The 12,686-nt window shown below is 41.7% G+C and overlaps 1 protein-coding gene across 1 annotated transcript; it reads right to left on the bottom strand.

The window, feature by feature from the left end:
* Window positions 1-813: 813 nt before the first annotated feature.
* Window positions 814-12,370, bottom strand: LOC149282251 (uncharacterized protein KIAA0232-like). Its single transcript, XM_089498439.1, has 9 exons — window positions 12,270-12,370; window positions 11,998-12,110; window positions 10,477-10,490; window positions 9,642-9,779; window positions 7,802-7,827; window positions 2,599-5,737; window positions 2,382-2,490; window positions 1,897-2,024; window positions 814-984 (listed from the first exon to the last, which is right to left on the bottom strand). The coding sequence occupies exons 1-9, from the start codon at window positions 12,368-12,370 to the stop codon at window positions 814-816; spliced, it is 3,939 nt and encodes a 1,312-aa protein (XP_089354565.1).
* Window positions 12,371-12,686: the final 316 nt, after the last annotated feature.

The following is a 12,686-nucleotide window of genomic DNA, read 5'->3' as shown; positions in this document are numbered from 1 at the left end:
AACTCACGTCAGCGATCAATAGACATTTCTCTTTCGTCGTCTGAAACGGCTGTTGCCATTGCAGTGTTAAACTATAATGAACCAATGTGCTTTAAATTGAAGCTAAAAGAAAAACAACCTGCTGCAAACATTGAACACGAGAAGTGATAAAAAACACAGCAAGGGGGCACACTAATATAGACTTTACTAAATCCTTGGCTTTTACCAGCAAGCTTAATCTCAAACTATATTATCCTCCATTAGCGAGGAGCAAAATATCATAGGATACAAAACACAGTATTCTTAAAGTCTCTAAAAGCACAATCTCATTTCTACTTCAATCTACCCATATATATATTTTTTTTTTACTTTTGTTTTAAGTAAAGATAGGGCAAGTCATTCATGCCATTCTCCTGCATTCAAAAGGCACTGAATTGATTACAGTGTTGTCTTTCCACCTCCAAGGTTTTAGGTTTAGAAATCTAAATTATCCAGAATTCACTAGATGAAGTCTCTAACTATAAGTTTCTAAGTGACAAAAGCAAATTTCACAAACATGGCAAACCTACAGCTAAAAAGGTTAAAATGGTATGCAATTTAATGTAACTAGTTATTATAGCTTAACTAGTTTAAACAGTTTACACGAAACGAGAAGAAAACAAAAAGTTTTCTTGGGTCTGTAGAACCCAACTACCAACATGGGGAAAGGGCAAATAAAACAATTGCTTAAGATCTAACAAAGCAACTAAAGATTTGTAGCAATAGAACACCCTAAGTTACAAATACAGGTGGAGCGTTCCTCTTCTCATCGCAGCTATAACGATATTTGCTCTTTCAGAGCTGAGTGCGAGAGAAGAGCTCTTCTCTACAAATATCAGCCCACTCATGTCGACCATCTGAGGCGGCGTCAGAACTCGAGCTGTCATTTGAGTACATCTTCTTCCTGGAGGTCCTTGTTCTGATACCATAATCAATGGTAACATTTGCCTCATTACATGCGGAAGTCTGAAAGTCAAAAACGAAGTACAAAACATTACAGCATTGGTGGTAGTGCTAACGGAAATGACAAGTACTCCTGTATGTTAAATGCACCATCTCAAGAAACGCCAATGCTTGGGGAGTCGTGCAGCATTTATAGACTCATGCAGGTAAGGGGTCATGTGCAGTTACCATGACTTACATAAATATGCGTATACTTTATAACTGCATATAAAAAAACAGCAAAAAAACCTGCAGGTCTGGGTGATGCATTTGCTATTAATAGTGCTCAAAAAAGTTGCCATGAAGAAAAAGCAATTCCCCCCACTGCCACATGCCATTAAACTATGTATATTTACTAAAATAAATCCTATTACGTTTACAGGCCAAGTTATAAATATTACTGCCGCCATGTAATAATCTGTTCAGCCCCTGGAGGCCACATGCTTGCAATCGATCAATGACCTCCTATAAAAAAGAGAGGCCCTCCTTACACTCACTGTGTAGTAGCAAGTCAATAAATTAGGGAGTGAAAACTGGCTGCCAAGTGAAGTAAGATTTTCTCTCTTTTCTTTGCCTTACAAGTAGGATGTAGAAAGCAAATCCATAAGGCAGGGTCACGGGTTCACTACAGCCCGAAGAAGTTGTGACAAAGCTTTAAACGGAATGCCGATTCAGCAGCCCAGGGTTTAAACCAGAACACTCTTCTGGCAACTATAGAGAACACCATGTTTTTTCCTGCAAGTTTCAATGATTCTCTAGAAGCATTGCACAGAAGACCAGCAGACAGACCTGTCCTTCAGCACAGAAAAAAATGCTTTGAGTAAAAGGAAGAGGCCCTTACTTATAGGAGGTCATTAATTGCAGGCACGTGTCCTAAAGGAGATTAACAGATTACCCAGTTGTAAGGCTTCCATGTAGAGGGCAAGGAAACATTACTTGGATGTTTCTAGTATTAAACTTAATATACACCTTCTCAATCGATAGGGGGCGCCACACATCACCGAGAAGCTCTTCACTGTTGCGGTCACCATTATTGCCTTCTTCCTTGAGCTTCATGTAATGAGCTTCAGTATGAAGAAACAGATTTTAGAAGTTAACAGAAATTGGTAAACAAATGACGTTGATCAATTAACCATCCCCTTGGCACCAATATACACTGGTAAATCGGTCATTACATCAAAATCTGGCAAAGCAGGTCTCAAACGCTACACCAAATGCTTCCTGCTTACTCCTAGTAATTTATTACGTTTAAAATTCTGTAATTAACTGTTTTCACATACAGAATGTAAGCCAGTCTGGCAACTATTTCTTAACCAAGAAAAAAAAAAAAAGAAGACCCTAGTAATGCTATATATACACACACATATAGATCTATATATTTGTACACAGGCACACTTATATATGCAGATCGGTTTTCTTACATTCACAGAAGGATCCAGATATCAAGGGAGAGTACAGGGCTTTCTGCCACCAGCACTGTTTTTCCTTGAGGACATTGACTCCTTGAATGTCAACACCCAGTGGAGGATACTAAAATAGCAATCAAGATGTTACAAATCTGTCCAGCTTTAACCAAACGTTAATAATGGGGGTGGGGTTAAAAAAACATCCAATTAACGATAATGTAATAGTACATACCTCTCCCAGCTCATCAGCAGATACAGGGCCCATTTTGCTGCTGGTCTTCTCTGCCGTTTTATTATTCGACTCCAACATTTTGCAATTCGTTTTGGAGTTCTCCATCAGCTCCCCTTCAAATGATTCTATAATCGGAAAATGGCCCAAATGGTCTCGTTTAGCTAGTGGCAACATAGCACACAACTCTTCTCGGTCATCCAAAGAAGTCTGTGCACTTTTCTCCATTCCAGACTTTTGTAGCCTAGGAAGAAACCTTCCGGATTCCAGTTCAGACTTTCCATAAAAGTTGCCTTCATTCTCTGCATCTTCTTCCAGTGGCTGGAGATCATCCTGCGGATATTCAAACACTTCTTCACTTACAGAAGGCACAGCCACCTCGTCTTTATCAGAGTCAAACTCAGACTCACTTCCTCCTCCAGGAGAGAGTTCAGATGCCGATATCGGGCGAAAGTGGGTCCGCGGTGAAATTCTTATCGATCTGTACTGCGTTCTTTCAACGCCGCAAACTCTGGGATGTCTGTATTCATCATCAGACTCTGAACTCAGAGATTCTGTTTTTACACAGGGGCTCCCCGCAGAGAAGCCTCCAGGCTCACATGAGCATTCAACACGAAGACATTGTGAAAAATTGTTGTTTAACTCAAAGGAAGGGAATGAATAGACCATGTCTGGCTCATCTACTTGAAATGTGTTACATGACCCAAGCAGGTTTTCATGTAGAATGAAAGATGGCTGAATAATGTTTTTTCTATCATGAATTTTTGAGGCCTGGTTTTCTTCAAATGAAACAAATGGCTTCCAAAATTGTCTATGGCCTGGAGCAAAACTATTGCCTGAAGTCATAAAACCATCGGTGCCGGCTGTTGTAACATCAGTGGTGGCACATTCCAACAGGCTTCCTTTCACCTGACTAGGTGGGACCACAGCCCACTCGCTTTCACCATTGAAGGTTTTGAACTCCCCGTACACTCCTCCAAGTATAAAAGAATTATCTTTCCCGCAATCGCCTTCCCAGGTTTTGGATGGGGTAGTATAGTCCCCAACATCTAGTTTTGAAGCATCACACTGAAAAAAAGACCTTTTTTCTATAAGCTCTTTCTGGCCGTCCCACAGATGATATTCCGATCTTTGAACAGCTTTATTGGGCTCTTCAAATGTTTCTTCTTTAGCATCGATGTCCTGACAGCTAAAAGTGCTTACATCAACTGGGATTAACGGATCTTCTGTTTTTTCTGAATTCCCTTCCGCCACATTTACCCAAATGTCCTTAATGATCCCTGAGCTGTACCCTTGTTTAGGATCGCTGCTCTCGTCAGATAGCTCCACATTTTCCCTCTCTAATTGTATACCACACAGAGACTCCAATTTAGACTTCTTGTTCATAACAAAAGCAGACTCCTCTCCTAGACTTGAGTTTTGCAGAAACGATCTTGATTCCACAGACGAGTCTTCATTGCAGAAAATTAAATTTGCTCCAGGAGTTACATAATTTAGATCTTCAGTATACGTATGGTTATAATCATCTAAATGGTTATATGTTTCAGTATCTGATCTGTTTTCTTCTGAATGCGACCACGGACTACAGGTTCTAGTTGAAATATTCGAACACTGTTCGTTTTCATCAAAGGCACTATTTCTGGTCCAAATTCGTAACCGAGACTGGGTTTGGAAAAACTCATTCATGGCAGAACAAGTCTCTGCGTCGCCCGTTTCGCAGGAAGCCCTCTCCACAGGCAGCGCAAACCCAGAATTCCTGCACTGCGTATCAAACTCCGTGAAATAAGAGCCGTCTTCATCAAATAAACCTTGATTGCTTGCATGCATGCGAGAACTAAGCTTTGTGCTGTCAAAAAAGGGGGAAAAGGTATTTGGGGAGTCCCCTCTCAAACTCTCACCATCTGAATCAACAGAGCTCGAAGGTGAACAGGACACCCAAAATTGCGCTAAGCTACTATGCCCTTCCAAGAACACACCTTCAGCACCAATAGAAGCGGTGGATTGGGTCCATATTGCACTCACCCCTTGCAAACTCTCATTTAACACTTTGCAAGACTCTGCCTCCAAATCGCTTTCAAGTTCGTGTTTCTGCCAAATGTTTAAGATAAGACTTTCATCTTGAATCTTATCCGAGGCACCAGAATCCAACATGGATTGGTCAATTTCCACTTCACAGAAGTGTGTAATTTCAATACAATGAACATCATCCAAATAATATTCCTCTTGAAGAGGACAGTTTGAGGTCTCTGTGTAGCCACTTGTCTCATTTATAACTGCAGGCATTTCTACAAAGTGACCCCCAATAATAGTACATGCTGAGAGGTATGTTTCGTGGAGATTGTGGTTGTTTAAACGTAAGCCATGTACAAACTCAGACAGCTCTTCTACTTCTTTAGAAGCGTCATACAGGTTCTCTCGCCTTTTCAGATACGTTGTCTCTAGTTTACTTCTACTATTTAGAGGAACCAAGTATTCAGTGATTGGTTCGGTATACCACAAAGGTTCCTCTCTAAACTCGGTTTCGCTTTTTCTTTCATTTAAGATGTCATTTTCTTCATTCTCATCCTCTTTCCAAGTACATTCTTTCACCTGTTTCTTCACTCGCTTACACAGCGGTATTACAGAATCCGCACTACTGCTGCTGCTTCCAGAAATATTTTTCTTTTTATCATTTTTTGTGGGAATTCTTTGGCCACTTTTCCTTTTATTTCTCACTTCACGGATTTTACTCTTTACTTTAATTAACTTTGTTTTCATTTCACCCCGATTATCACTTGAACTTAACCCAGCTTCGCTTGAACCAGATGACCAGGAACGAGGGCGGATCTTTCCATTACACTTACGCCTGCCAATTTTGCATAAACCAGTTGCGCCGTTACTGAACTTTTTCTCAGTTTTGCCTTTCCTTTCTTGATTCCTTCCATGTACAGAGTTTGAAGCTCCATCGTTGCTGTTAGTAATGACAGTTTCACTTTCGCTATTGTAATCCTTAGGCGATGGAGTTTCTGTGCTCGTTTGTGGGGCAGTGGAAGAAGAGGCGGAGGAGTTAGAAGAGCAAACTTTATTGGATTTATTCCACACAGTCGCTGTTTCTTGCAGGCAGACTGGCTTTTCCGATAAAGGTGGAAAGGCAGCATAATACCTACAGTGGCAAAAATAAGAAGTTTAAGGATATTGTCATTTTACATAATCATGCAAGCAGCTCTTCCCTTGACATAAGGAGTTTATATCAAGTTGAAAGGTATCTTCATTTAATTAGATGATTCCCAAAACACCTGAGTATTAAAGAGTACCCCCCCCCCCCCCGAGAACAACATGCACAAACTCAACAGGGTCACAATTACACAAGCAGATGCTTCTTGCACTGGCAGCTTCTCCTCGGGCATCCATTAGTGTAACCCACAGTAACACACAGCTCTGTTACACTGAACTTGTCAGCTCTTGCTAGCAGAGGTGAGATTAGGCCGTCAGTCAGCGCTTACTCTGCAATTAGCTGTGTGATCAGTCTCTTGGCATCAATTTTAACCTATGTCCCACCAGGTATGCCAATGGACCTCTAGAAGTTAATGCTGTATGTAGGCAACAATTGTGGTTAATCAACGCATCTGATCAGTACTTACATTTCTGCCAGATCTTTTCCCGCAGGAGATTGACTGCAGTCTCTGGAAGGTGCATCACCGCTTTTGTTACTCTCTTCTGTAAAGTAAAATAGTGGTTATTATATATATAGAGCCATTCTAATAGTATTCTGTACTACCCTCTTGATGTTTTTAATATGTTCTTCAGACGGAGGGGAGCACGACCAGGTGACTGAATACCTCTGGCTCAAGTTTAGCAGATGCAAAGACTCTCCATCTTAGAAAATGAAACTGAGCCAAAGGTTGTTAGCATACAAAACATTTGCTTAGGTTTAAATTAAAATTTTGTTTCAAAGAAAAGCATTCATAATTACCCTTAAGTGTTGGTAACTGCTCATCTTGGTTAAACTTTAGATCTTTCAGTTTAGTGCAAAGCTCATCTACTAAAGTTTCTATTCCAGAGCTCTAAAAAATAAAGAAAAGTACATTAACACACACACACTTTTAATTGACAGAGTTTGACCAAAGCAAATCAAAATGAATAATTTAAGTTATATATGGATTATGTCATTACAAAGAATTCGAGAGAGCTTATAGGTGCACCCCCATTTGGTTGCAAATGAAGCAAGCAACATGATGAACATTTATTTAAATCTAGGAGCAGTCATTTGTACCACTGAAAATCAGTTTCATTTTAAGACCTCATTGCGAAAGTTAATAGGCAAACATACAATTATAAAACATTATTATTATTTTATTTATATGGCGCCAACAATTTATGCAGCGCTTAATACAATACATATGTTCAAGGGATATGACAAGAGGAGAATTGACAGACTAAGACAAACCGATACATTAGGTGGAGAGAGCCCGGCTCGCAAGCTTACAATCTTGAGGGACATTTTGATTAAGTAAAATGAAGTAACGCAGACACCCTTGAATAGGGATGGGGCATTTGTCATGGTGAAGCAGGCAGTGCAGGGAAACAAAAAAAAAAAAAACAAACAAACAAAAAAAAAACAGCTGAACTTGGACGTCATACCTCTTGGAAATATTGTGACATTTCCAAGAATGAACTATATTGCGAAGACTAGGAGTACTCACTTTCCCAGTACGTTCGCTGTCAGGGTTAAGGATTAAGCAGCTGCCGTGTGCCAGTCAGCTGCTCAGCCACATGAGTTACAGCAGTGTGATTCTCACAAAGTAGAATCAGTAACTCTATAGCGAAGAGACAATAATATGGAAGGTACTGATAACAGGAATCTAAGACACCTTTTTCTCGTGCTTATGTACAGAATTACAACATATGGATTTAAATATAAAAAGATCACTGCATGGAACTGTACAATGTAATACTCGCAAAGAGCAACAGATCCACCTTAACATGAATCATAAGCACCAAGGATTCTCACTGCTTTATACACAGTGTTTATCTGTTTAATCTTGGTTCTGTAAAACAATTACAGCCATGTAGCCAGCATTATTAAATTCAGTTATTATCTATTTATATATCCTTTTCAGCAGGCCAAAAAAAAAAAAAAAAAAGATCAGAAAGGGAATTTTGAGGTTGCTAAGGGTAACCAGAATAAGGAAGGCTTTTTATAGAGGCAACTCATCTCCATGCTTACCAAACCCCGAACACAAGAACATGCTGCTATTTTGAGCACCAACAAAAGATCCAGAGAGGTTACGTCAGCAAGGAGCGCACGGCGTGATACAGAGCCTTAACCTAACGATTTCCACGCATTTATCCATTACAAGACCCTAGTAAACACACAACCTGATTTTACAAATACCGTATTTGCTCGATTATAAGACGACCCCCCAAAATCTAAATATTAATTTAGGAAAAAACCAAAAAGCCTGAATATAAGACTACCCTATAGGAAAAAAAGTTTTACTAGTAAATATTAATTCATATTTAATAAAAGCTATGATTGAGAAAAATATATATTTTTTTATTTCCTTTTATTTGCCAACCTGCCCCCCCAGTTATGCACATCTGCCCCCAGGGTTGCCACTCTGCCCCCAGAAATGCCTTATACCCCCTATTTGCCACTCTGCCCCATGATGTGCCTTTTAACCCTCTATATGCCACTCTGCCTCCAGAAATGTCTTACACCCTCCTATATGCCACTCTGCCCCATGATATGCCTTTTAACCCCCTATATGCCACTCTGGCATATAGGGGGTTAAAAGGCATATCATGGGGCAGAGTGGCATATAGGGGGTTAAAAGGCATTTCTGGAGGTGTATGTATGTATATATATACTGCTAACAGCAATCACACTCCTATCAAGCCAAGGCAGCCAGTACATGCTGGAACCTGGGGATGATGGGAGTGTGAGTACAGCCTCCCTATGCCATGCTACCACCACCACCCCCCTTACACATCCATGCTATCACACACACACTCATTCACAAACATTTAAATACTCATTCATTCCATTAATCACACATACTTGCTCTTGTGGGTTGTGAGAATAGATGTAGTAATTTAAATATGGATTCGGTGGTTTGTGAAACAGGATCTAACTAAAATAACTTTGTTAATAGATTTTCTTCTAGCTCTGACATTTAAAGGCATAGCCAGGGCGAGTCTATTTTTCCACTGGAATCCTATGGTGAGCTGCGAGCATTGTTTTTAGCGAACTGCGCTAGAGATGCTTTACAGTCTTAGAACTAGTAGTTCAACATTTGGTAAGCCTCAAAAACACCTCCTTAGGAGGATTTGTCTATTTTCCCCAAATACAGTTCCATACACTAACCCCATGTTACTGGTGTCATCATATCACCATAAGCATATAACTTATGTCCTATGTATATGCCATGAAGAAAGCAATCCAAGAAAATAAAAAAAGTTCAGAACATTCCCGGGGAACACTGTTGCTGTTTGTTGCTAACGGCTTCAACATAATTTGTAATGAAGGGAAAAGAACTTCAGGGCAGGAAATACATTAGATAATGCTGGACCTGCCACAGCCAATTTGACACCGACTAACACATTTTACAACAAGCATTTGTTTTGTATTTGAACCATGAAATTACGCCTTTGGTCTCTGCTCTGAACTCCCCTAGCTGCTCATGATGAATCAGGAACGAAAGCACTTTATTAATCTAATTTTTAAATGTTCATGTCTGTTGGCTAGCTTGTCTCATTTGTTAAATGGAGTATTGATGTAAGTTTTTATTAGATTTTCCCCCCGACTGTCACTGTTCTTAGAAGTAGAGAATTTGAGTTCAATCCCCATCATAAAATCGGATTTCGAGCTGCACAGCGAGTTGAGCGGCATTCACATGTACGCGGGTTGAATTGCCACTAAAGGAGCAACTGGGTGAGAAGTCACATTAATTTCAACCCAAAACCAACGCATTAATTTGTAAAATATACTGCAAAGTATGCAAATCACGTAATATGCATACACATCGCAAAGCCAGTAAACTTTAGAAGCAAGAAAAAAAGCATACCTCATCAGAAGCTGAGAGCAGACACTGGACCGCGGCTTGTTTCTTAATTTCTTCCAAAGTCAGATCAGCGCTCTTCTTCTTGCCTTTTCCCCACCTCTTAAAAACACCTCTCTCCCAGCCCACAAAGATGTCATTTTCCTAAAGATTCAAGAAACAAAAGTTTATTACATTGTTCCATATCATGTAACAATTTATATCCAATCCCACAAGCTTATGGTCAACCATGTAAGTGAGGAGGTCTTCTATGCTAAGAGACCAATTATTTTTTTTAAGTGTGAATCAGGCGCTGACAGACGGCATGGAACCCCATTGTAAGTAAGTTTGGTACATACAATAATGTAATAAGAAAATAAAGTACTTGTGTACCTGTTCCTGAAGGTCATAATCATAGCTGTCATGCAGCAGAAGACTCAAGATATATCTTGTGTATATCATGGCATCGATACCACATTTCTCCAGCTCCTGCCCCAGCCAGGTCTGGACTGGGTCTAAAGCACGAAGAATTGACATTTCAGAAAACAGGCGAAAAAACGAGCTTGTGGTGTTTTCCGATGGTAAACCATCCACAACTGTACACGTTGGGCGCATGAATCTAGGTAGTTGGCATCCCTATAAAATGAAACATTTTTGGTAGGATTTTGCTTCAAAACACGAAGTGGGTCATCATTCCAGGAACCAGGTGAAACGCTTGCAATCCAGGAAGATCATTTAAACTTGTTGATAAGTAGTCTTTGAGAGACTTTCTACTCCTCTGGCATTATTATAAAACGCATCGTAACAGGTTACACACCGAGATGTATCTTCCTTTAGAACTTCACATTGATAGAAGGATTACCTTTACGGCATAACCTAGAGAGAAGAGAAGAAAAACAGATTATGGGATTTCAGAACACTATGGAGCTCAGAATCAGAAACTATACAGTTATTAAAGTATGTAACCTAAACAATTCTGGCTCTCCTCAGATGAACTGGTTTAACTAAACGACAAGGAACTTGCAAGCCAGAAGATCACCCACTAGACTGTAAGCTTCGTGGTAGGACCTCCTTTACCTAATGTATTGGTTTCATTGCAATTTTTATACATTGCAAGAATGGGCTGTATAAATTGTTGGTGGTATATAAGTAAAAGATAACCAATTCCAAGTAGATACCATAAGAGGCTACAGCTAAATGGCCACAGATTAACAGATAAAAGCAAAGGTACAGATCACATGCCTGCAGGTTTCTCAGACATTGAGTTCATAGATAGGTCTATAACAACAATGTGGAAGAATCACCCTGACTTAGACATGTCGTCGTCGTCCTCCTCCTCCCTCGCTGGAGCAGCAGCTCACCTCACATGAACCCTGCACGCCAGAAACAAATGTCTGATCGCATACCAGCCCCTCCTCCATCTACACCATGGGTGGGAGGAGGGGTTACATTGCAGGCTAATGATGACCCAAGGGAGGCCATTTGCGCAGCAGCCCAACGGTCCCCGCTCTGTATGTCTCGCACAAGATCCCTGCCCTCCCCGTCCGATGACACCCAGCTCCTGTCTGCTTGCATCAGCTTCTCTGGATAAGCGGAGGGTCACATGATGCGGCCATCGCGTCTTACATCTGCATTAATACCCCCCCCCCCCCACACAAGATCAAACCCTGAAAACACAGCCACGGACCCTACGGCGGCGAGGACCGTGTGCTGCGGTTAACACCTTCGTTGCTGGGCAATGCTAAAGAGGAAAAGGGTGTATGGGCCTCTGGTTCCATACATAGTAATTTGGTTTGAAGAAACGCCATCAAAGTTCCAATTGTCATCAAAAGCAATAGCCCCGTCTACCTATCAATTAGCAAATAGGAGCGGGTGTTTTAACGCAGGAGGGGCAACACTGCTATGTCATCAGCAGGGGCAATAAATAACACGGTGCATGCAGTGAGTGACAAGTCACGGGATTACATGGGGAGGATAGATCCCGTCCAACATATCTATAGATGGCCAGGTGCACTAAAGGCAGAAAACAACTCCCATCACCAGCAGCACATCATTACTGAATGTAACGTTAGTAGCGGTCTGGGGTTAAACTATACTAGCTGTCCCTGCCGGCCACTCAGTGGTTTCCCCCCCCCACCCCTTCCAGTCCGGACTGGTACCGGCCTATAGAACAAGGTCAAACAACGGGCCTAACAGCCGTCCAGGCCACGCCGAGGGTAGGAAGCGCTAAAAGAGTCAGAGAGTAAAGCGAGACCCGGAGGGGTCAGCGTGTAGTAAGGTCTATTCGCTGCAGGAAAAGGCCCAGTAGCCATGTTGGAAAGGCCCGGCAGTAAGAAATAAAGAAGTGACGCGGGGTAGCGGTAAAGACGAGCGGAACTCTTACCTGTGAAGAAGTAGCGGCGGGGCAGTACTACCCGGACACTGCGGGACTGCGCACAGAAGCGCAGCAACAGCCGCTCCGGCACTACAGTCCACCCCGAGAATGACGGAGTACACCTAGCGTCAAGCAAAAACGCCTCAAAATCTTACGTCACCGAGCTCCGTTGGACTGAAAGAATCGCTATTGCACATGCGCCGCAGCGATGGAGGCGGGAACTTCTGGCAAAGGCGGTTGGAGGGCGCGCGGAAGGATTCCATCTCGTCATGAAACATTACCTGTTATCTCGCTCGGCCTGTTGGTTGCCCATGGCAACAAGACGCAGTGTAAAGGGTCGCTGCAAGGCGCTCAGCGACAAGGTATGAGGATATGATATCATTCCGCCTGGCAGACGCCGCACTGTTCACGTGCGCATCTTCCCCCCCCCTCCGCTTTCATAGATCGTGAGGGGAGAGGGGCGTCTGACGTAACCCACACAGCGCGTACATTGTTATCGTTCAGAATACTGTTTACCCAGCGACCGGAGCGATCCGGTCAAGGCACGCAAACTAGTGTAGCTCCTACGTAATCTCGGTTGGAAATAACGTGCAGTGTCCTCGTATATATGACTGTACTGTTCTTCAACAGGAGAAAAGTATAGTTAAAATGATACCATTTAATTGGCTGAGAGTTTAATTGCAAGCTTTCGAGACCAA

This window comes from Sceloporus occidentalis, unplaced genomic scaffold (genome assembly GCF_023333645.1).
Source record: "Sceloporus occidentalis isolate IW3139 unplaced genomic scaffold, rSceOcc1.0.p SCAF_120, whole genome shotgun sequence".
Taxonomy (NCBI): domain Eukaryota; kingdom Metazoa; phylum Chordata; class Lepidosauria; order Squamata; family Phrynosomatidae; genus Sceloporus; species Sceloporus occidentalis.
The sequence above is the reverse complement of the archived record's forward strand: the minus strand, read 5'-3'. Positions and strand labels throughout refer to the sequence as shown.

Coding starts and splice junctions, on each gene's coding strand:
- LOC149282251 (XM_089498439.1), bottom strand. CDS start 12,370: ATGATATCATATCCTCATACCTTGTCGCTGAGCGCCTTGCAGCGACCC. Junction 5,738..7,801: donor GTTCTTGTGTTCGGGGTTTG/GTAAGCATGGAG, acceptor TTGCCACTGTAG/GTATTATGCTGCCTTTCCAC. Junction 985..1,896: donor TTAATACTAGAAACATCCAA/GTAATGTTTCCT, acceptor TTTGACTTTCAG/ACTTCCGCATGTAATGAGGC.